This window comes from Bubalus bubalis, chromosome 11 (assembly GCF_019923935.1).
Source record: "Bubalus bubalis isolate 160015118507 breed Murrah chromosome 11, NDDB_SH_1, whole genome shotgun sequence".
NCBI classification, from domain to species: Eukaryota; Metazoa; Chordata; class Mammalia; order Artiodactyla; family Bovidae; genus Bubalus; species Bubalus bubalis.
In genome coordinates this window covers 34646316-34672142 of record NC_059167.1, presented here as the reverse complement: position 1 = coordinate 34672142, position 25827 = coordinate 34646316, and the positions used below count along the sequence as shown (strand labels likewise).

At 37.9% G+C, this 25827-nt stretch overlaps 1 protein-coding gene, 1 long non-coding RNA gene and 1 pseudogene across 12 annotated transcripts in view; 2 read left to right on the top strand and 1 right to left on the bottom strand.

The window, feature by feature from the left end:
* PELI2 (pellino E3 ubiquitin protein ligase family member 2) overlaps positions 1-25218 on the top strand; it is a 194708-nt gene extending 169490 nt beyond the window's left edge. For all 10 annotated transcript variants that reach the window (XM_025295473.3, XM_006068138.4, XM_044924937.2 and 7 more), the window contains 3 exons: positions 5503-5700; positions 7250-7438; positions 20473-25218. In XM_025295473.3, the coding sequence (XP_025151258.2) occupies positions 5503-5700; positions 7250-7438; positions 20473-21039 (954 nt within the window). In that variant the 3' untranslated portion in view covers positions 21040-25218. The remainder of the gene's footprint in view (positions 1-5502; positions 5701-7249; positions 7439-20472) is intronic.
* Positions 6616-19874, bottom strand: LOC123328021. Of its 2 annotated transcripts, XR_006542723.2 has the most exons (3): positions 19735-19874; positions 7181-7415; positions 6616-6733 (listed from the first exon to the last, which is right to left on the bottom strand). It is a non-coding gene; the product is annotated as an uncharacterized LOC123328021 (long non-coding RNA). The 2 variants fall into 2 exon arrangements; XR_006542722.2 differs by lacking the exon at positions 6616-6733 and having other exon boundaries at positions 6934-7415.
* On the top strand, positions 17763-20434 carry LOC102391595 (annotated as a pseudogene).
* Positions 25219-25827: the final 609 nt, after the last annotated feature.

The window sequence follows — 25827 nt, the reverse complement described above, 5'->3', positions numbered from 1 at the left end:
AAACCAATTTTGGCTTCAAGGACCTGGGCCCATTGAAAAGGTCTTGAAGACCCTCAGAGGTTCATGGACCAACTGAGAAATACCAAATTTTACTATGGTAACCTCTTAATTTTATAACTGAGAAATTTGTGTCTTTGAAAAGAAAGAACATAACCTTAATTGGGCAAAAACAGCCTTGGTGGCAGAACCCAGATTTAAGTCTCCTCAGTTCTCCAATCTCTATGCAATACCTACTCAACTGCTGTAAATAAGGCATGGTAATTCAGCAAAAATTTATAGATTTATTAAGAAAACATAACTCATTTATTTTTACTGAAATAATTTCATTCCTTTTGCAGACTAACTGGACATACTGGAGATTAATCTGAGTAGAATTAAGCAGCTCTTAGAAGGCCCTAAAAAAATCAAGCTTGTTTTAATGTTTTCCTCCTCTTAACAAGTTTATGTGTCTAAATTCTACCATTGAAAGAATCACTGAGCAAAAACACTGCTGCTGCTAAGTCACTTCAGTCGTGTCCGACTCTGTGCGACCCCATAGACGGCAGCCCACCAGGCTCCCCCATCCCTGGGATTCTCCAGGCAAGAACACTGGAGTGGGTTGCCATTGCCTTCTCCAATGCATGAAAGTGAAAAGTGAAAGTGAAGTCACTCAGTTGTGTCCGACTCTTAGCGACCCCATGGACTGCAGCCTACCAGGCTCCTCCACCCATGAGATTTTCCAGGCAAGAGTGCTGGAGTTGGGTGCCATTGCCTTCATATTTCTCAAGTATGGACCTTGTTGCTGGGGGCTGTTGATTTTAGCCACTACCCATTGAAATGATTTGTAGGTTAACTAAGCATTTAAAAGCAGAACATCAGAATGAATCAAGAAAGGGCTTTTTGCTGCATTTCCAATAGTGGAATCAGATAATAGGCTCAGAAGTCAGAAATATTATTGTCTGAAAAAGTCAAACCTAGCTCTAAATTTAAGAAATTAGTTAAGACTGATAAAATATGTTAATATAGTCAGAATAAGATCTTAGTCATTATTTTCTAGAATAAGGGTAAATAAAGGGAACAAGAAATGAGCATAGGTATTGAGAAAGTAGAATATAAAGAAGAATACAGTTTAGAAAAGGAATCAAAGGCAGTGATGAAGTGTCTTACAGAGCCCCTAAAAGGGAAAGCAGTGATTCCATATTCGTTCTGATCGTGGGGATAAGGAAACTGGCCAGGTCCTGAAACCAGTGTTAGTGGTCATTTCCCACTCTGGTTCCTAAGTCTTATATGCTTCACACCAAAGTGCTGCAACGCCTTGTGTTTTGAGGGGGTTTTTTAGTTGGTTTATAGGAGTTCTAGATGGTAACATTTCATTAGCATCTGTGTAGTTGAAAAAAATGTTGGACTGTTTTAAAATTATCTCCTAAAACATTGGACATGTGTGTGCATGTTTGTGTATGTGGCTCACCAGGTTCAAGGTCATAAGCTTCCATTGATGAGTTTTGTTTCTTGAGCACCTACTGTGTCAGATCCTCATCTAGTCACTGGAGGTAGACAGCTAAGGCTCCCCTCTCATGGAACCTACATTCTGGAGTAGACAGAGAGGCACCGAGGAGCAAGCACTACAGCAGTGCCAAGGCCCCACGGCAGAGTGGAGGACGAAGAAAGTGGTGTGAGATGAACTCAGAGAGGTAGGCGGAGGCCAAGAGCGTCAGGGGCTTTTAGGCCAAGTCAAGAGTTTGGGTTTTATTCTAGGAGTTTTGGGGAAACTGTTGGAGGATTTTTTAACAAGGAAGAGATAAAATTCTACTTCTATTTGATTAAGATATCTCCGAGGACTGTCCAGAGAAGAATGTAGGAGGCAAGTGTTAAAACAGGGAGAAAGATTGGAGGCTGAGGTGATGCAAACCAAGAACGAGCTGATGGCAACTAGAGCTAGGGTGGGGAAATGTGGAAGGACTAATGCTGTGTTTGGAGGAAGAGCTGATAGAATTTACACGAGGTTAAACATGAGTGTGGAGAAATTGAAGAATCAAGGGTGACTCGTGGGTATTGATTTTTACCTTGAGCAAACTGGGTGCCAGTCACTGACATGGGGAACCTAGGGCTTGAAGAGGACCCAGGTTCTGCTGGAAACATGTCATATTTGAGATGCTTATTAGACATCCACATGGAGATTGTATGTGCTAGTCTGAAGCAAAGAGAGATACCAGGACTTTGGGGCTAATAAATGGGATTTGATGAGATAACTTGGGGAGAGAACAGAAAGAGAAAGGGGCTGTTTACCAGCTAGCCTGGAAGGGTTTCATCAACCTAATACTAGGTACAGATGTACCAGGACATGCTGAGTGTAAGTCCTGGAAACGTCAGCAAGCAGGGTTTCAGTGGAGCCAGGCCTGCTGAGAGCACGATGATGGAGAGGCTCAGGAGTGGATTACAGAATGAGGAAGGAAACGGAGGTAGTAACTAGTGACAAGTTTTTCAGGAAGTATTACCAGTAGAATGAATCAGAGAAATGGAGCTCTAGTTTGAGAACTGCTTTCCAACAAAGGAAAGCATTTTTAAAGATGAGAGACTAGTCTAGAACAGTGCTGTTCAGGCTGCTTAGCCAAGCAGCAAAACGTCCAGGATGAGGTGAGTGAGGAAGTTGAGAAGGAATACATTTGGAAACTTGTAATAGCGGTTTGACATTCCTGAAACATCGAAGCAGATGATCATTTTTCTAATACTGATTTTTGTTATATTTTGAAAAGATATTAAGTAACAGGTTGAAATTTTAAAAGCAAACTAAAAAGCTAGTCCTTTGCCTCTCAGTCCCATAATTTGAGAAGCTCCAGAATGTTTGATGCTGACTGGATAGGAGCAATAGCTCATCCTAGTAATAGGAGGGAAGTGAGAAAATAAGGTTACAGATGCAGGGGCACAGGTAGGATTGATTTGTCTAGAGAAGATGAAGGAGGCCCTTTCAGGTGTTTCTATACCATTTTACCTGTACTGACTTTGATTGACAACCAGGCAAACCCAAACTTTTCTCATATGCGTACACAATTGAAGTGCCATATGATGCTGTGTGTCTCTTATCAGTCAGCAGCAGGGAGAAAAATTCTCCCTGTGCCTGCTATATGAATATCAGATGGAATTCAAATACATCATGGCTGGTCCACATGACTAACCTTAATGTAGAATTGATCCAACAGTCAGAGAAAGGACAGGCTTCAAGTCTTCCTCATTGGGTGAGTTTTCATTAGGAAAGTGGCCTCGTCCCCCCGCCTCTGGCAACATGAGGTTTGTGTCCTAAAGTATAGAAATATACTAACACTCTACAAGTTAGATTTAAGTGGAAGGGAACTGATAAACAAATATTAAATGACCACTTGGGTAAGTATCCCAACTTGAAATAATTGATCCTAGCAGTATGTTCCAGTTGGAATAAAATGTCATGTTTTACAGGCAATTTCAGTTAATTCATCAAGACATTAATTTAATACATGGGGGATGGCCTTCATCAAGACATTAATTTAATACATGGGGGATGGCCTTTCTTGAAGAGAGTAATCTCTGTAGACAAGGAACAGTTGTGTGACATTCTGCTGGAGTGTAGTTTTAGCTTTGAGCTTTTAACAGAGCGTGAGAAATCTTTGCCCTCTTCCACGGAGGTGACAGAAATTAGGTCATGGCCTGTGTCTTTGTGAGAGCTCGGGGGTTTGTGTGATGACCTGCCAATTTTAGAACTTTTCACATTTTTACTCCTGAGCGTCAATGGAATAGAGGTTCAGGACAGATTTGTTCCCGAGTTTGGCATAGTCTCCTGTGTACTTTCCTATATTTGTAAAATATTTTGCCGTGTATCTGTTACTTTTCTAATTAAAAAAACTAAAGTGAAATCAAACAGCAAGACAAATGTTGTGTAATATCACTTATATGTAAAATATGAAAATAATTCAGAATCATAAAAGCAGAAATTAGTTAGAATGGTAGTTACAGGGGGTGCAGGATTGGGAGATGCTGGTCAGACACTGCAGGCTTCCAGCTGTGAGATGAGTAAGTTCTGGGTATGTAATAATACAGCATGGTAATCATAGTTAATAATACTGTATTATATACTTGAAAGTAGCTAAGGAGAGTAGTTTAAAAAAAAAAAAGCCTGAAAAAATCAGAGCAGTCTGAATCAGTAGTTTCTGAGTTACACATCCAGCTTTTCAGTGAACCTAGCAGAGGGAAGATTCTGCAGCTTTAGAAAGATATAATCTAAATTTTATGTTGCCCTTTGTAAAAAGGTGTATGTTTTCTAAACCTGAAATCCATATGTTTAGGATAAATGCATCTGTTTAAGTTTCAGTGAACCTGGTGTTTTAGTTTATTCCAAGAACATTTTAATAGGTTAAGAAATTAAGCATTGTTAAAAAAAAGAGAAAATAGATGTCTGTTGTCTGTTCTTCACAATGCTTATGCTTTAGGTAGAATTTTGAGATCAGGATAAAGATACCTAGGAAATTGAATTTGGGGGCCTTATATATATATATGCACCTTGGAGCTCTGTGTGTTCCTTCCACTGACAGCTTCAGAATCAGTCACTGCTGTTAGGAGAGAACATTAATATCATGTTTAACAAGATATTGTTTACATATAAATTATTTTAAGACATATCTTTGGCATATATAACATTTATTAGTGTTTCCTAGTTAGAGAGTCATAGAACATCATTACATAGACAATTTAGCATTTTGTCATGAGGACTTCCTTACCTGTAAAAAATATTTCCCAGGACACAGCAGTACCTGTCTTATTTGGATTTAGTGAATATGAAAAAGCTTTGCTGGAACTCTTAAGATCATGCTAATGAAGTATATTCTTTCTGGCAGCATTTAAACTTACCAAGGAAGTAAGCCAATAAAATATTATTGTCAGCTTTTTACACTTTGCCAGGATAATTCTTTAAAAATTCAAAAATTTTTAAACCTTTCATATGACTGTATCTCAAGCTTTGGGCTGACTTGTATAGCATTTTACACCGTTCTCACTTGCATTGAGGACGGGAAATACGCAGTGGGTCTCTCAAGTCTGGGGTAGGGCTGTGTGCTGTGCATGAGTCACAGGTGGATTCACGTAGTGTAAAACACCAGGCCCTGGAGTCTGGCAAGAGTAGGGGAAATAGCGCTTTAGTTTGCTGGCTGCCTTTAGAATCTTTTTTTTTTTTAATTTTTTTTTTTTCACTTGGAAATACAAGAGGGGAAAAAGGAATGATTTTCTATGACAGTAATAAATTTTCTACCTGATCATACATCTGTTTGGGGTGAGATGTATTTTCTTCCAGAATAGAAAATGGAGCTTTTTTCTTAACATTTAAAATCGGATGGTTGGTTACCATAACATCTCCCTTAAACAAGAGAAGGAGCAGACTTAAGACTTTTTATTCTAACCTTCCTAGTAGAGATAATGAATAGTAAAGGATCCTGAACACTTATTTCATGTGATGAATATGGTGATATAGAGTGGATCATGAGTATAATTTGATTTATTTAGGTGGGCAGATCAACAGAAAGCCCTATCGACTTCGTCGTTACAGACACGATTTCCGGCAGTCAGAACAGTGATGAAGCGCAGATTACACAGAGCACCATATCCAGGTTTGCCTGCAGGATAGTCTGTGACAGGAACGAACCTTACACAGCACGAATATTCGCAGCCGGATTCGACTCTTCCAAAAACATATTTCTTGGAGTAAGTACTATTAATCAGTACACTGTTTCTAGAAAAACACCCATTATCATCATATATGTAATCCTTAATTGTGGCCAGACTATTTGCTTTGCAAAATGCTTCTGGTTTTAGATTTTTGAAATTTTCGTTTTCATGTAAAACTTATTGAAAATCTGAAAATAATATGGCAAATACAACAAGTAATGACCATTAACTATAAAATGTAGAGTGACTTCTTAAAAGTATGTATATTACCACATATAATATATTTATGGTAGATTTAAGGGGATTTATTTCAGAAGGAAAAACAAATGATCAGATCTAGGTAATTGGGGTTCAAAAGAAAATGTTGTTTATTTATTCATTCAAAAATTTGTTAGTGTTTACTTTGTTCCATATTGGCAGTTACAGACATGATATCACAAAGAACAAAACTAAAACAAAGACTAAAAATATCTCTCTTCATAGACTGTCCATGTAAATAAAAAACCCACAGTTGTAGTGAATATCCTGTTGTAATATAGTCCCTTTTTGAATCAAGGTATTTTTGCAGGGGAAAAAAAGCTCTCTTAAGATGGCTTGAATGGTAATAAAAAAGGGTCATCCCATATTACAAGAAATGCCCAGGAAGGCCAGCTGTAAGATTGGTTGATCCAGTGATTCTGTAATGTCAGGGGAGCCAGATTTATTCCATCTTGCCCTCTGGGCACACCAGTTTCCTCAGACGAGGTCCTGGTGTGGGTGAGATGGCTCCTGTACTTCCACACCCTCCCCACTCCCCGCAGCTTGACAACTTGCTGAAGAAGGGCAGCAAGGGCCGTATTTCTTCCTGGTCTCTTTTTAAAGAGCAACGAAATCTTTACAGGAAGCTTCCCAGAAGACTCACTTAGGTCTCACTGGTCAGAACTGTCACATGCCCACCCCTAAACCAGTCATAAGTGGCTTACCTTAATCAGATTTACCCAAGTCCTATGAACAGTATCTGGCTCTGTCCCCAAGAAAGAATGGCCAGGTGTCCAGTCTGCCGTTATATCCAGTCGCTTGTGCCTTCCACCTTTGATGATTTAAACACTGATCCGTATGGAAACAAAACACAGTGGCCACAACCTGTTGGCCTAATGTATTTTGAAATTTTGTTTGAAAAATTTTCACTTCCTTCTAGTACTTACCTGATAATGAGTTCATACAAAACATTTTTAGATAATAGGATGAAAGCACCGCACAAACAGAATTGAAGAATACGTACTGGATTCCTGAAATCACCTGGGGTTGTGGGGGTGGGGGGAATGTGGTTTGAAAAAGAATCTCTGAGGTAGAGGCCCAGACATCAGGTTTTCTTTTGTAAAAGCCCAAAATAAATATAATCTGTCTCCAGTTATAAATCATTCATCTATTCTTACACTTCCTTCATTTTCTCAGACTAATTGCATATTTTATCCTTCTGATTATTAGCTTTAAATAGAGAATGAAAATTGCTCACTTTCCTCCCCTCTGCCCTTACCCAGTATTTTGGAGAGATTCTAGAACCTTTTTGTGTTAAACATCATCTTTTCTGTGGTATGCTTTCCAGGAAAAGGCAGCGAAGTGGAAAAACCCCGACGGCCACATGGATGGGCTCACGACCAATGGCGTCCTGGTGATGCATCCGAGAGGCGGCTTCACTGAGGAGTCCCAGCCTGGGGTCTGGCGTGAGATCTCCGTCTGTGGAGATGTGTATACCTTGAGAGAGACCAGGTCTGCGCAGCAAAGGGGAAAGCTGGTAAGTGGACTTCACATACAAAAAATGCTTGAAACTACAAACACATAACTTGAACACTGTCATTTTTCTCCCCTGAAATTCAAAACCTTTGTCTAGGTCTTAGGGTTGTGTTCCACTGACCCAGGAGAATAGGAATTTTCTCCGAAAATAAGAAGGAAATGGCCTTATTCACTGTCATGATTAAGCTTTTCCAATAGTGGAAGAAAATTACCTTTTGTTCCTAACTACATTAAAAGCATAATTCTATCGCTATACTTCACCATAAAATTCTGTTTAAATTCACTTTAAGAAAAATGAACTTATTTTAGTGTAAAACTTTACTAATTTGGAAAAATCCTGAGCAGTCTAAAACTAATTAGTGAAAATTATGAATTACAGAATTATTTACTAGACTTTCTGGGGACAAAAAAGATAATTAAGTTAGCTTTTTTTTTTCTTGTTCATAATAAGAAATTATAGTTCCCTATATAATTCAGAGTTACAGTTTTACTTGAAATAGTTCATATACTACATTGACTTGGCATGTTAATATTTTTCCTATAAATATTACTGCTTATCCAAAATGCCCTAAAGCTGTTGGGTTTTTAACCCTTTCTTCTATGGAGAATCATTTTAACATCTTAAATAATAAGTTTTGGGTTTCTCATACTGCCATGGCTGTGTGGCACAGCACTAAAAGGTTCTCAGTAAATTTTCCACTCCAGTACTTTTAATTAATTGTTGGGTAGAAACTAGAACAAGAGAGAACAAGTGTTTTCTTTCAAACTACCAGGGAAATAATAATATAAATAATAGAGGATGTGATCTAGTTCACAGAGAAAGATGATATTTCTAAGATAGAAAAAAGAAGATGGGGGATTTTACAAAGCTGGTTTGCTATTCTCTACTGGATGTTTGTTTTTAGGGGATAATTATTTTTATTACTTGCTTACACCATTATTCAGCTGCAGGTATAGCTTCTGCCGTTTGTGATAAAATCCCAATCTTGGAGCATTATGACTAAAAATGAAAAGCACTTTCTATGAAAGCCAAACAAATTCAATAAACTTTGCTGAAATATGCTTCAAGAGATTGTAAATAGGAAAGACGATGTAAAATCTGTTTTTCAAAAAAAGTTTTGATCATAGGATAATTCTACACAAAACTGGGTTAGGATGGTCAAATGAGTTATTGATCATTATTAACAGCAACAGTAAGCAATCAGTGTATGTTGGCTGGGTGCAGACACTGCATTAAATGAGCTAATGTCTTAGAAATGTTAATCTGCACACCAGCCTTGTCAGGGAAGTGGAATTATCCCCATTTTATGGATGAGGAAGGTATAGCATAGAGAGGTTGAATATTGCCCAGTCACAGAGTTAGAAGGTGGCAGCAAATGGGATTTTAAATCAGGAAGACCTGAGTTTAAATTTGAACTCCTGGCTTCTACTCAGTACCATCTTGTAGGGAATCACACTTGGTTGGCACATAACAGGATAAGTTTCTTGCCAACTCTCATTCATGTATTTTGTTCAAAGATAGAAAGAACATGTAAAAATAACAACTAAGAGGGAAAACATGCTGCTGTTTGAGCAGTTACTACATATTAATAGTTCTGAAGTCAAGCCATAGTTCCAGGTCCTGATCTACCACTTAGCTCTACAGTTGTGAAGTGGTGACTTGACCTCTCTATACTTGGCCTCATATCCATGTAACTGGAATAATACTAGTACATACCCTTTAGAATTACTGTGAGAACTGAGTAAGAATGGAGCAGTGCTATACCCAGTCCCTAATTGGTTGCCATGACTAAGCAGGAGCTAAGGGCTGGGAATCTGATAATGACCAGGATGCCAGGGCTCTGCCCTCAAAGTGAGGCCACAAATCATTAGCATATTTGTGATCAGCACAGTCATAAGAAAGTACTGGAAGGCACAGGAGTCTCTCAGAGGGACAACTATCCTAGACATAGGAGTCAAAAATATGTGGAAAATAAGAGACCATAGACTCAAAAGTTACGTTATTTACCAAGAACTTCCTTGCAGGAAGAAAAAAGATTGTTTCACCTGGCTAAGGGGGCAGAGACAAGATGATAGAGTAGAAGAATATGAGCTCACCTCTTTGTATGAAAAGTGAAAATCACAATGAACTGTTAAACAGTCATCAACAACAACAAAATAAAACAACCCCCCAGAACCTACCACAAAAGATATCCTACATCCAGTGAAAAGGGAAGCCCCAGTGGAGTGGTAGAAGGGGCACAGGAGTAATAAAATCAAATCCAATACCCACTGGGTGGCTGTCCCACAAACTATATTGCACAGGTTCTCCCACAAGAGTGAGACTTCTGAGCCACACAGTAGGCTCCCCAGCCTGGGGTTCTGGCAACATGAGGAGGAGTCCCCACAGCATCTGGCTTTGAAGGCCAGTGGGCTTTGATCACAGGACTGGGGCAAACAGAATCTCCATTCTTGGAGGGCATACACAAGGTCTTGTGCATGTCAGGACCCGGGAGGCATTTGGGGGAGGGGGGAATGGGAAACAATGACCACTTAGGGGCCTGACTAGACCTACCTGCTGGTATCAAAAGAGTTCCTGTGTAGGGAGCAGCTGTGGCTCACTGTGGGGACAGAGATACTGGCAGTGGTAATTCTGAGGAGTACTCATTGGCATGAGCCCTCCTGAAGGCCGCCATTTTTTCATGAAAACCTAGCCCCACCCAACAGCCTGTAGGCTCCATTGCTGGGATGCCAAACAACCAACAGGGTGGGATCACAGCCCTCCTCAGTAGGAGACAGGCTGCTTAAAGTCTCCTGAACACATAGCTGCCTGCTCAACATATCCCTTGACATGACCCTGTGCACCAGAGGGATAAAACCCAGCTCCACCCAGCAGTGGCCAGGAAGCAGTCCCTCCCACTAGGAAGCCTGCACAAGCCTCTAAGACCAGCCTTATTCACCAGGGGGTAGATAGCAGAAACAAGAACTACAACCTTGCATCTTTCAGAATACACACTACAATCACAGAAAGCTACACAAAATGAGCTGTCAGAGGGAGGAATATACCCCAGAGGAACAGATAAAACCCCAGAAGAACAACTAAGCGAAGTGGAGATCTACCCAAAACAATTCAGAGTAATGATAGTAAAGATGACCCAGGGATCTCAGAAAAAGAATGGAAGCACACACTAAGAAGATAAAAGAAATGTTTGACAAAGACCTAAAACAGAAGAACAATACAATAATTGAAATGAACAGTACAATAGAAGGAATCAGTAGAATAACTGAGTCAGAAAAATGAATAAATAAGCAGGAAGAATGGTAGAAATCAGTGCTGTGGGACAGAATAAAAGAATAAAAAGAAATGAGGACAATCTAAGAGACCTCCAGGACAAAATTAAATGCACCAACATTCACATTATAGGGGTCCCAGATGGAGAAGAGAAAGGACTTGAGAAAATATTTGAAGAGATAGTAGCTGAAAACTTCCCTATCATGGGAAAGGAAACAGTCGCCTAAGTCCAGGAAGCACTGGAGTCCCAGGTAGAATAAACCCAGAGAGACATGCCAAGATACATAGTAATCAAATTGACAAAAATTAAAGACAAAATATTAATATTTACCTTGAATATAAATGGATTTAAATGTATCTAACCAAAAAACAGATTGGCTGAATGGGTACAAAAACAAGACCTGTATATATGTTATGTTGTCTACAAGAAACCCACTTCAGACCTAGGACACATACAGACATAAAGTGAAGAGATAGAAAAAGAAAGCTGGAGCAATACTCAACAGATAAAATAGACTTTAAAATAATGACTTTATAAGAGACAAGGAAGATCACTACATAATAATCAAGAGATCGATCTAAGAAGATATAACAATTATAAATATTTATATACCCAATATAGAAGCACCACAATACATAAAGCAAATGCTAACAACCATAAAAGGGTAAATCAACAGTAACCCAATAATAGTAGGGGACATCAACACCATATTTATACAATGGACAGATCTAGACAGAAAATAAGGAAATAAAACTTCAAATGACACAGTAGTCCACACTAGATTGATATTTATAGGAAATTCCACCTAAAAGCAGAATAGACTTTCTTCTCAAGCAATAGAATTAACATGGAACATTCTCCAAGAGAGATCCCACCTTTAATCACAAATCAAGCCTCAGTAAATGTAAGAAAATTGAAATCATATCAAGCATCTTTTCCAGTCACAATGCTATGAGATTAGAAATCAATCACAAGAAAAAGAAAACTGTAAAAAACACAAACACGTGGAGGTTAAACACTACTAAATAACCAAGAAATCACTGAAGAAATAAAAGAGGAAATTAAAAAATACATAGAAACAAATCACAATGGAAGCACAACAATCCTAACTCTGTATATTACTGTGTTAGTTGCTCAGTCATGTTCAACTGTTTGCAACCCCATGGACTGTAGCCCACCAGGCATCTCTGTCCATGGAATCATCCAAGAAAGAATACTGGAGTGGGTAGCCATTCCCTTCTCCAGGGCATCTTCCTAACTGAGGGATCAAACCTAGGTCTCCTGCACTGCTGGAAGATTCTTTACTATCTGGGCCAACAGCAAAAAGCAGTCCTAAGAAGGAAGTTAACAACAATTTAATCTCACCTCAAGAAACAGGAAAAATCTCAAATAAACAATCTAACCTTACACCTAAAGCAACTGGAGAAAGAAGAACAAAAGCAAACCCCAAAGTTACTAGAAGGAAAAAAATCATAAAGATCAGAGCAGAAATAAATGAAATAGAGAAAAAGAAAATAATATCAAAGATAAATAAAACTAAAATTTGGTTCTTTGAGGAGATAAAATTTATAAACCTTTAGCCAGAATCATCAAGAAAAAAGGAGAGGATTCAAATCAGTGAAATTAGAAATGAAAAAGAAGAAATTACAACTGACGCTGCAGAAATGCAAAGATCTTAAGCGACTATATTGGATAACCTGGAAGAACTGTACAAAACAACTTTCCAAGACAGAACTAGAAAGAAATAGAAAATATAAACAGACCAATCACAAGTAATGAAATTGAAAGTGTAATTTAAAATCTTCCAACAAACAAAAGTCCAGGACCAGATGGCTTCACAGGGAAATTCTATCAAGCATTTAAAAAAGAGCTAACACATCCTGCTCAAACTCTTCCAATAAACTGCCGAGGAAACAACATCCCAAACTCATTCTACAAGGTGACCATCACCCTGATACTAAAACCAGACAAAGATATCACAAAAAAGAAAATTACAGACCAATATCACTGACATAGACACAGAAATTTGCAACAAAATACTAGCTAACAAAATATAACAACAAATTAAAAGGATCACATCATGATCAAGTGGGATTTATCCCAAGGATGCAAGGATTCTTCAATATATGCAAATCAACCAATGTGATACACCATATTAACAATTAAAGAATAAAAACCATATGCTTATCTCAATAAATGTATAAAAAGCTTTTGACAAAATTCAACACCCATTTATGATAAAAAAAAAAAAAAGAAAACTCTCCAGAAAGTGGGCATAAGGAGAACCTATCTCAACATACTGCAGCCATGAAATTAAAAGATGCTTGCTTCTTAGAAGGAAAGCTATGACAAAACCTAGACAGTGTATTAAAAAGCAGAGACATCACTTTGGCAGCAAAGGTTCATATAGTCAAAGCTATGGTTTTTCCAGTAGTCATGTACAGATGTGAGAGTTAGAACATAAGGAAGGCTGAGCACTGAAGAACTGATACTTTTGAATTGTGGTTCCGGAGAAGACTCTTGAGAGTCTCTTGGAGAGCAAGGAGATCAAACCAATCAGTCCTAAAGGAAATCAACCCTGAATATTCATTGCAAGGACTGATGCTAAAACGCCAATATTTTGGCCACCTGACATGAGAAGCCGGCTCACTGGAAAAGACTGATGCTGGGAAAGATTGAAGACAAAAGAAAAAGAGGGCAGCAGAGCATGAGATGTAGATAGCATCACTGATTCAATGGACATGAGCATACTACAGTCCATGGGGTCATAAAGAGTTGGACATGACTTAGTGGCTGAACAACAACAAACCTCAACATAATAAACCCCATATGCAACAAACCCGCAGCAAACATCATTCTCAATGGTGAAAAATGAAACCATTTCCTCTAAGTTCTGGAACAAGACAAGGCGTCCACTCTCACCACTGTTATTCCACATAGTTTTGGAAGTCCTAGCCACAGTAATCAGAAGAAATAGAAATAAAAGGAATACAAATTGGGAAAGAAGTAAAACTGTCACTGTTTGCAAATGACATGATAACTGTACACAGATAATCTTAATGATGCATCTGAAAACTGTGCTCATCAATGAATTTGGTAAAGCTGCAGGGCACAAAATTAATACATAGAAACTTATTGCATTCCTATACATTAACAATGAAAGAGAACAAGAATTTAAGGAGACAATGCCATAACCACTGCAACAAAAAGAATAAAATACCTAGAAATAAACCTACCTAAGAAGGCAAAAGACTGTACTCAAACAATAAAGCACTGATGAAAGAAACCAAAGATGACACAGATGGAGGGATACACCATGTTCTTGGATAAAAGAATCAATATTGTGAAAATGACTATACCACCCAAAGCAATCTACAGATTCAATGCAATCCCTATTAAGTTACCAATGGCATTTTTAACAGAATTAGAACCCCCAAAATTTACAGTTTGTATAGAAACTCAAAAGACCCTGAATAGCCAAAGCAATCTTGAGAAAGAAAAGTGGAACTGGAAAAATCAAGCTCCCTGACTTCAGACTATACTGTAAAGCTACAGTAATCAAGACAATATGATACTGGCACAAAAACAGAAATATAGATCAATGGTACAAGATAGAAACCCAAAGATAAACTCACAAACTTGTGTTACCCAATCTGTGACAAAGGAGGTAAGAATATACAATGGAGAATAATTTATTCAATAAACTAGTCCTGGGGAAAACCAGGCGGCTACATGTAAAAGAATGAAATGAGAACATTCTTTTAACACCATATTCAAAAATAAACTCAAAGTGAATTAAAGACCTAAATGTTAGATTAGACACTATAAAACACACAGAGGAAAATATAGGAAAAACACTCTTTGATATAAATCACAGAAAGATCTTTTTTGACCTACCTCCTATAATAAAAATTAAAACAAAAGTAAACAAATAGGACCTAATTAAACTTAAAAGCTTGTGGACAGCAAAGGAAATGATAAATAAGATGAAAAGATAACCCTCAGAATGGGAGAAAATATTTGCAAATGAAGCAACTGACAAAGACAGTTGCTTTGGAGGATTAGTCTCCAAAATAAGCAGCTCATGCAGCTTAATATCAAAACAAAAAACAACCCAATCAAAAAACGGGAAGACCTAGACAGACATTTCCTCAAAAATGACATACAAATGGGAAAGAGGCTCATGGAAAGATGCTCAACATCACTAATTATTAGAGAAATGCAAATCAAAACTACAATGAAGTATCACCTCACACTGGTCAGAATAGCCATCATCAAAAAAAAATCTACAAACAATAAATGCTAGAGAGGGTGTGGAGAAAAGAGAATGTTCTTGCAGTGTTGGTAGGAATGTAAATTGTACAGCCATTATGGAGAACAATATGGAGGTTCCTTAAAAAACTAAAAATAGTTTGTCATATGATCCAGCAATCCCACTACTGGGCATTCACCCTGAGAAAACCATAATTCAAAAAGAATCAAGTACCCTAGTGTTCATTGCAGCACTGCTTACAATAGAAAGGACATAGAAGCAACCTAAATGTCCATCAACAGATGAATGGATAAAGAAGACATGGTACATATATGCAATGGATTATTACTCAGCCATAAAAAGGAATGAAGTTGGGTCATTTGTAGAGATGTGGATGGACCTAGAGTCTGTCATACAGAGTGAAGTCAGAAAAACAAATATTGTATAGTAATACATATGTGTGGAATTTAGAAAAATGGTCCAGGTGAACCTATTAGCAGGGCAGGAATGGAGGCACAGACATAGAGAACACAAATGTGGATGCAGGGGGGTGAAGGGGAGGGTTTGATGAATTCGGAGATTAGTAATGACATATATACACTACCATGTGTAGAACAGATAGCTAGTGGGAACCTGCTGTATATCACAGGGAGCTCAGCTTGTTGCTCTGTGATGACATAGATGGGTGAGATAAGGGAGTAGGAGGAAGGTCCAAGAGGGAGGGGATATATATATATATCACATGATTCACGTCCTTGTACAACAGAAACTAACACAATATTGTAGAGCAATTGTAGACAATTAAAAAAAGGAGAAAAAGGGGAGAGGGCCCAAATTATTAAAATCACAAATGAAAACGGACAAATTACCACCACACCACAGAAATACAAAGGATCAAAAGAGACTACTATATGCAACTATATGCCAGCAAAATGGATAATCTAGAAGAATTGGACAAATTCTTTAAAAGGTACACTCTCCCAAAACTAAACCAGGGAAAAATAGAAAAAAATGAACAGACTAATTACCAGTGCAGAAATTGAGTCAGTAACTTTAAAACTTCCAAGAAGCAAAAGACCAGGACCAGATGGCTTCACAGGTGAATTCTACCATTTAGAGATGAGTTAATACTTATCCTTTTGAAACATTCCAAAAAATTGCAGAGGAAGGAACACTTCTGAATTCATCCTCTGAGGCCACCATTACCCTGATTCCAAAACCAGATAGATATCATACATGCAAAAAGAAAACCACAGGCAAATATAATCAATACAGAGGCAAAAATCCTGAACAAAACACTAGCAAACCTACTCCAACAATACAGTAAAAGGATCATACACTATGATCAAGTGGGATTTATATCAGGGATGCAAGAATTTTTCAATATCAGCAAATCAGTCAGTGTGATATACCACATTAACAAACTGAAGAATATAAATCATATGATCATCTCAAAAGATGCAGAAAAAGCTTTTGATAATAGTCAACATCCATTTTGGATAAAAACGCTTCAGAGAGTGACCACAGAAGGAACATATCTCAACGTAATAAAGGTGATATATGACAAACCCACAGCTAACATCACACTCAACAATGAAAAGCTGAAAGTATTTCCTCTAAGATCAGGAATAAGACAAGGAGGTCCACTCTCACCACTTCTATTCAGCATAATTTTGGAAGTCCTAGCCACAGCAATCAGAATAAATAAATAATGGAATCAAAACTGTAAAAAAAGTAAAACTGTCACTGTTTGAAGAGGACATGATTCTGTACATAGCAAATCCTTAGCATCCTAAGATGCTACTAGAAAACTACTACAGCTCATCAGTGAATTTGTAAAGTTGCAGGATACAAAATTAATGCATAGAAATCTGTTGCATTTCTATACACTAACAACAAAAGATTAGAAACAGAAATTAAAGAAACAATTCCATTTATCATCACATCAAAAAGAATAAAATATATAAGAATAAATCTACCTAAGGAAGCAAAAACCTATATTCTAAAAACCATAAGACACTGATGAAAGAAAACAAAGATGATGCAGACAGATGGAAAAGTATATCATGTTCTTGGATTAAAAGAATCAATATTATGAAAATGGCCATACTAGCCAAGGCAATCTACAGATTTAATGCAATCTCTATCAAATTACCTATGGCATTTTTCATAGAACTAGAAATCTTTATGGAAACACAAAAGACTGTAAATAGTCAAAGCAATCTTGAGAAAGAAGTACAGAGCCAGAGGAATCAGTTTCCCCATCTTTAGACTACAAAAGTACAGTCATAAGAACAGTATGGTACTGGTGCAAAAACAGAAATATACATCAATGAAACAAGATAGAAGGTCCAGAAATAATCTTAGGCACCTATGGTCAATTAATCTATATCAAAGGAGACAAAACTATATGATGGAGGAAAAATATTCTCTTTTATAAATTGTTTTGGGAGAACTGAACAGCTACATGTAAAATAATGAAATTAATACCGTACACAAAATAAACTCAAAATGGGTTAAAGACCTAAAAGTACAAAACTCTTGCAGGAAAACATAGGCAGAACACTGACAAAAATCATAGCAATATTTTTTTCAGCACTGTCTCCTAGAATAACAAAAATAAAAACAAAAATAAACAAATGGTACCTAACTAAACTCAAAAGCTTTTGCACAGCAAAGAAAATCATAAAACAAAATGACACAATCCATAGAATGGAAGAAAATATTTGTAAATAATGCACCCCACAAGGAATTAATCTCCAAAATTTACAAACAGCTCATGAAACTCAATATTAAAAAAAAAAAAAATCAAAAACTGAGCAGAAGACATTTCTCCAAAGAAGACAGACCAATGGCAAACAGGTACATGAAAAGATGTTTACCATCACTAATTATTAGAGAAATGAAGATCAAAACCAAAATGACATATCACCTGAGACCAGTCTGAATGGCCATCAAAAAATCCACAAACAGTACATGCTGGAGAGGATGTAGAGGAAAGGGAAGGAACTCTCCTACAGTGTTGATGATGTGAAAATCAAAGTGTTAGTCCCTTAGTCATGTCTGACTCTCTGCGACCATGAACTGTAGCCCGCCAGGCTCCTCCATCCATGGGATTCTCCAGGTAAAAATCTAAGAGAGTTACGTGATTCAACAATTCTACTTCTGAGCATACATCTAGAGAAATTCATGATTTGGAAGGATACATATACCCCAGTGTTCACTGCAGCACTGTTTACAATAGCCAAGACATGGAAACAATCTAAATGTCAACAGATGAATGGATAAAGAAGCTGTGGTTTGAGATGGTGTCACCTGGAACTTGAGCCAACTGCACAAGGGTACTGGCGGTCTGGTGAGAGACCATGGCCAAGAACAAACTAATAGGGCCGAAGTCTAGGAATGTATTCCACATAGCCAGCCAAAAAAGCTTTAAGGTTAAAAATAAAGCAAAACCAGTTGCCCCTAATCATAAGAAGATAAACATTGCGAATGATGAAAAAGTTACCAGAGTGAATAAAGCTTTTGTAGATAAAGAAACTTGCAAACTTCTCCAAAGGCCTTTCCCTTGAACCTCTGCAGAAACAGCTGATTTGTCAGCAATGTCATGAAAACAGCAGTTAATGTTGATGAAGCTACAAGATTAATGGCTCAGCTGTAATACACTGGTGATGCATCAGATTTCCCCAAAAGACCAATAAATTAACATTTTATAAAAAAGAGAGAGATGTACATATATACAGTGGAATATTACTTAGTTCTTAAAAAGAATGAAATAACCTCATTTCATTGCAAGATGTCTAGACTTGGAGATTATCATACTAACTGAAGTAAGTAAGAAGAGAAAGAGAAATATCATGATATTCTATTACATGAGGAATCTTTTAAGAAGTGATACAAATGCCCTTACTTACGAGACGAACAAACTCACAGAAGTAGAAAACACACCTGTGGTTACCAAATGGGAAAGGTAGGGGGAGGGACAAATTGGGAATTTGGGATTGACATTAACACACTACTATATTTAAAATAGATTAACCAACAAGGACCTACTGTATACCACAGGGAACTCTGCTCAATATTCTGTAATAACCTAAATGGGAAAAGAATTTTGGGAGGGATGTTCAAGAGGGAGGGGACATAAATATACCTATGGCTGATTAATGTTGATGTTTGGTGGAAACCAATACAAATTGTAAATCAATTATCCTTTAATTTAAAATAATTTTTAAAAGAATAGATATATATGTATGTATCACTGATATAAACAAAAAGCCGTGAATAAAAAGTAATCATAAGGGGTGAAAAAAATGTGACCCAAACTCCAATTTATTACCCCAGCAGTGTTCTTCTTACCCAGTTTCATGCAGAGATGAAACCTCCCCTGAGAATTATCTGTTGTCAAGAGACAACGGAGACTCCTGACATCTAGCAAGAAGGGAGGAGATCAGGAGGTGTTCAGGGGGACGGTGGAGTGAGGAGAGAGATTCAGCAACTTAAAGGCTATTGAAAACCTGTCTCTGTGTTTTTCCTGTAAAATATTAAGATCTATCATTTTGTTGGGATTTTACCTTTTTCTAACAGTATTTGATACTTCATTAGGGAAGGACTGCTTTCATTATTAAAGGACAACTTCTAGGCAAAGTGCCATCCAAGTAAGCCTTGAATGATGAGTGGGAGTTTGCCAGGCCCTGGGGTAGACTAGGATGGGGTGAGCCCGGACAGAGAATTCTAGGCAGAGGGGACTCATGCACGTGCCAGAGGGCAGTTCACCTGAGTGCATCCATAGAGCGCAGGTGGCACACGGAGGCAGGGATGAGGCTTCTGTGGACCGTGTCTAACTGCTGCGGTGTCAGCTGTTACTCAGTCCTGTGAGCACTTGGTGTGTAGCACTGCCAGTCTTTTAAATGATGTTCTGAAGCTCACAGTAAATGTTTCTGCTTCAAACCTTAGCAATGCAGGATAAATGATAGATCGTGTGAAGCTAAAGGTCACCAGGAGTCACTGGCAGCAGTGACGTGTTTATTGCAAGGCCCACCAAGGGTCTTCTGAATTGACTGTGGTCGAAATCAGCATAAGTCTTCACCAGATGAACCGGTTGGACATCTCCTATGCCTTATGAGACCAAGGAGGTGTTGTGCTATTGAAGAAAAATAAAAATCAAAGGAGACTTGTGAAGTTTGTTAAAATAACCACTACAATTACAACCACAGTAATTACCCTCCAATTAAAATAATTTTTTTTAAAAGAAAAGTAAACCACTCCATTAATTGAACATGTAAAAGTAAGTGTATTCAAGCTCGTGCCTTTATTATGTATCACATATATGATTTATATCCAATGTTCAGATGAGGAAAGGGAGGTTCAGAGGGGCTAGTTACCCTCCTAGTTTTCAAGGAGGCTGTGAGATAAACTGCCCCGTTTTTATTTCATAGCTGATCTTTAAGAGGAAAGAACACAGTGAGATTTGCCAATTTTTGCTTTAAAAAGACATGTCTGTCAAACTTGTAGGTGGAAACTGAGACCAACGTCCTGCAGGATGGCTCCCTCATCGACCTGTGCGGGGCCACCCTGCTCTGGAGGACGGCAGATGGCCTCTTTCACACCCCAACCCAGAAGCACATCGAAGCCCTGCGGCAGGAGATCAATGCGGCGCGGCCACAGTGTCCCGTGGGGCTCAACACCTTAGCCTTCCCCAGCATCAACAGAAAAGAGGTGGTGGAGGAGAAGCAGCCCTGGGCGTACCTCAGCTGCGGCCACGTGCACGGCTACCACAACTGGGGCCATCGCAGCGACACGGAGGCCAACGAGAGGGAGTGTCCCATGTGCAGGACTGTGGGCCCCTACGTGCCGCTCTGGCTCGGCTGCGAGGCGGGCTTTTACGTAGACGCGGGACCGCCCACTCATGCTTTCACCCCTTGTGGACACGTGTGCTCAGAGAAGTCTGCGAAATATTGGTCTCAGATCCCGCTGCCTCACGGAACTCACGCCTTTCATGCCGCCTGCCCTTTCTGTGCCACACAGCTGCTTGGGGAACAGAACTGCATCAAATTGATTTTCCAAGGTCCAGTTGATTGATGCCCTCAGGAGCCATCAACGACTTTATTAACAAGTTACTGTGAAGATTTTGCCACTAACTCTAGATTTTACCTTTTTATAATGCCGTTTATTCGGGGGAGGGGGGGTCCTGAAGCTAGGAAGAAAGAGGGGCACAGTGATGAAACATGCCAGGCGTTGACCATAAAAGTGGTGTGTTGCATGCTCAAAACAGCGGCATCATCATTGAAGTGTGCTTGATTAAACCGTAATACCTTTGTAACAACTGGATTTAAAATGCCATGCTTTCATTTCAACCTTGGGGTTTCTTTGGTAAACTGGGACAGGAGTTGAAATCCTATTTTAAAACTCCAGAAGAAATGTATTCAAAAGTTGTTGGCTCTTAATTGCAGCCTTCGGTGCTGTGTGGTATAGGTTTTAGTCATGCCATGTCTGGAAATACTTAATACAGATTAGAATCTGACTAGATGCCAAAAGAGTGGCTCTGTAAGATGATGTTGGGGACAGGAGACCTTAAGTACAGGTGGTTGTTTTGAAATCTGGGGCTTTTTAAATTTTTCTTTTGAGGGGAGGGAATATGTTGTCATTATTATTTTTTTTTTAACTTCAGTGGAATTTAATTACTTTATACACACATTCATCAAACCCCTTGGCATTTCAAACAAAGAATTTTCTATAACTTTTTGGTCTGCCTTTTGTTATTTTTGATCTGCCATGGTCTGTGTCCCTGACACTCATCTTGCATGGGTAGAACTATTTGGTTGATTAAAATGTAACAACTCTTATTAAACATTCATTAAATGAGGGTGATTATTGCAGCAGGAAACATGGCCCAGGTTATATAATATCAAGTTCATTTGCTTACCGAATAATTGAAGAGTGATTAGAAATAAGGTTTTACTCTTTAAAACCACTTGTTGGGGTTTCCTAAGTTTTTCTTAAGAAAGCCAAAATTCTGTGAACTTAAAAGCAACATATTACAACGATGCAGTCAGTTTTGTCTGCTCCCCTTCTGCCATCTGTCGCCTTCCACTGCAGCTTACAGAGCCCTGTAAGTTTTGAAAATGTTTGCAAATCAAACTAAATTTAAATGTAATCATTAGATACACAACACCAAGTGGTACATCTGCAGAGAGCATTTGAAATTCCTGATTTCGAGAGAGCAAATGAGTGTTTATTGAGGGATAATTAAATCAGAATTTCATATGAGCTCCACCAGCCCTCTCTGTTAGTTTCATTTCATTTTTGAATAATAATTCTTGGATGTTCGTTCTCTGTGCTCGGTACCAGTGTATCACCATTCCCAAGATGCAAAGATCCTTCAGGATATGCCCCTGCCAGAGCTGGCTGGGATGAAAGCTTCCTGCCACATGGAGCAACTGTGTTTAAATTAACATCCTCTTAAATTGACCATTGCAGATTCGTGCCGCATTTTTTTAACCTTTGTAAAGATATATAATTTATATGATTCTAATATACTGTATTCCTGTTCTAATTGGATTTTTCCATGGTTTGCCTGCTAGCAAATATTTTGCCTATTTTCACTTGTTCTAACCCATTTTGAAAGCCCTTTTCCTTAACATGATAAGATCTATTCATCTTGATTGCTGCTGCTTAAGTTGATTTAATATATAAAAAGTTCAGCCTCTAAGTTTTCAAATAGCTTTACTTCTTAGTGGAGATTATTGTTTATGATGAGGTGGTTTTGTTTTGGTAATTTTTAAGTGCTGTGAAAATCCAACAACAGTCCTCTTATTGATAGCTTACTGTATTCTGTATAGCTTGCTCAACCTGCAGATAGAGAATGAAACAAAAAAACTGAAATTGCCCAGAATATCGAATGCCTTTTGACATACCCAGAGTCTCCCATGGTTAGCTTTTACTAATGCAATCTGTGCCGCTTTAGGCTCCACAAAATGATGCAGGAAGCACACAGTCCCTTTTCTTGCCATATGAAGAAAGTGATTTGAGGAGTCTTGATACCTTAAAAAGCATCTTGTAAGATAAATAGGTAATATCTAGCCTTTCTAGATGCAAGACTATCAAAAACTTTTTTTTTTTTTCCAAAAAGTCACCATCTGATATAATTTTATATTTCAAGGACTATAGTAGTTAAAGTGTAGTACTTCTGCATCAGCCTATGCTGATGCCCCAAAATAGTTATGTTCCAACTTGAAAGCTTTGACTTTTAGTAAACTTGGGTAAAAGATTCCAAGCTCTTGGAAGGGGTAACAGTGACCCACCCTCTGTTAGTGCCACCCACATCTTTTCTTCTGACTTCCAAGTGAGGTTCCCTTTCCCCTGCCTGGGGAACCACAGCCAGGTCACACCTCTGTAGAATGAAGCCAGGCTCATCCTGGCCACTTCCAGTAAGATCTGCTAACGTTGATTAATGAGACTCCCCCTACCCCCCATATTTGAGAGCAATTTCATTTGTGAGAATAAAGAACTCTAGCTCAGAATAGAGTCATATAGTTCAGAAAAGGTAACTTCTCAGAGGTCATGCCTGTTGTTATGTCTTGCTTGACATCACATTCAAGGACAAATCCCACTTCCCAGGTGTATACATAGGAAATTGCAGACCAATTATCCTGATCTCAGCCTGACCAAAATGCCTTTTGTGACTACATTTCCAGAAAAACCCCAGTGATGTATTCCCATAGTTTTCCACCCACCACGCCCCCCCCCCAGTTGTTTATGCCAGTTTATTACCAAAAAAGAAGAAGAAAAAGAAAAAACAAAGTTCAGAGTTAATGGGATACAACTCTGAATATTTTTCTAGCCTGGAATTTTTTTTTTATTATCACTAATCGGTGCTGCCAGGTCACGCATGCTGCAACTCTACATTTTCCTTATTTGGTTTCACTTTTTGCAAGAAGGGCTACAGTTCACATGGCAGAGTAAGTATTATGCTTTCTGGGTTTTTTTTTTCCTAACTGTAGCCCAAAAGAATTAAAGTCTTTTAATATAAATAGCATATTTATCATTCCTTGATAGTTAATTATAGAGTTTGGTACCTTTGTGCCTCAGGGAAGCCACGTGACATAACTGGTTATAGAATTTCAGGGTTAGGGTTTAAAGAAAGGAGAAAGCCATTGGAAAAATGATGGGCTCCATTAAGGAGACTAATGAATCTGGATGCAGAAATATGCCAAGAACTGGCATACACGTGATTGTAGTAGAATTTATTTCCAGGATCAGTAGGGAAATTATTTTTAAGTTATTACATCTACTATATTATCAAAGTTGAGGAGAACTCTTTTCTTCATAAAGCTTCAGTGCTTTATTTTTGCTTACATTAAAAAAAATTTTTTTTCAACCCCTGCTGTTTGGGAGCTCAGTATTGTTATTTGGGCACTTTTTGAGAGTTTAAAAAGGAGCATGTTTTCTCCTTAATTTAAGTGTAACATAGGTTACAGAGTTGTTACCTGCAGTTCTATGATTTTGATCAATGTTCCTTTTTAAATCCATTCTGTTCTTTGGATTGAAAGGATATATGATCACAATGTTGTTAATGCTGGCTAAAAAACACTTGTCAGCTTCATGCAATCCTGCCTTTTAACAGTGGAATTTCTGATAGACAAACGACAGAATCTTGATTTTAAGCCAGATCCAGCTCTGTTCTTTTGGCTGTAGCTCTTACATCCCCACAGTTTAGCCTTCATGGGCAGAGGGTATGAAGTTCCTCCTTGAGTGCTAGAAGGAGAGCATGGCTCTGTTATCATTTCTTTATGACCCAGTCAAAGACCAGTAAGACAACTCCAGAACCTTTTTAAAAGAATGTAAGCATTATTGAAGCAGTAAAACAGAAGGTTCAGTATTTCTTTTTAGTAAAACTAATATCCTCTCAAGTTTTCACCCTTATGCAGAATCCCTAGAGAAAGATAGGGAAAAGCAAATATTTTTCCAGTTCTACCTAACTATTTCTAAACAAACAAAAACTCGATGAAAGGGAAGTTGTTTCTTTTTAGCTGAGATGACAGATTGTTTCTCTGTATTAAATAGTCTAGAAGCTAAGAGGGTGGTCATATTTACCATGTATAGTGTTATGAGCAGTTAAATTTTATGGATATATTTGTAAAACTGTTCTTTTATATTTCATGTCAAATTCAAAAGTTTATTTCTTCACTATTGTATCTGTGGAAATACAAGCCATTTTACAGGAAAAAATCTTCAAAAACTATTAAATGGATCTCTGTATCTTTGTGAGTCATTGTCTTTATCAGACCATTCAGTAGGAAGTAGATATAAAAGTAGACTTGACTTCTGCATTTTTCAAACTTTCAGGTTGATCCCAAACAGTTGAGCTGATCATTGTTTTATATTCTGCACAATACCTATTTAAATCTAGATTTATGAGAACAATTCAGTGGGGAAAGAAGAGTATTTAACAGATGAAGCTGGGATAACTAGATATTCACATGCAAAAGAATGAAGTTGGACCCCTTCCTCACACAGTATACAAAAATTAACTCAAAATGGACAGAGCAAAAACTGTAGAAGAATAAACCTTTGTGACCTTAGTCATTGAGTTCTTAAACATCAAAAACACAAGCATCAAAAGAAAATAAATTGGACTTCAAAACTAAAATATTTTGTGTTTCAAAGGACACTGTCCTTTACACTTTGTCAAAAGTAAAAAGACAACCCATACAATGGGAGAAAATATTTGGAAATCATATCTAATAAGGAAATAGTATCCAGAACACCTGGAGATCTCATAACTCATCAAGAAAAGGACAGATGGCCCAGTTTAAAAATGGTCAAAAGATCTGAATAGGTATTTTTCCAAAAAAGATACACAAATGA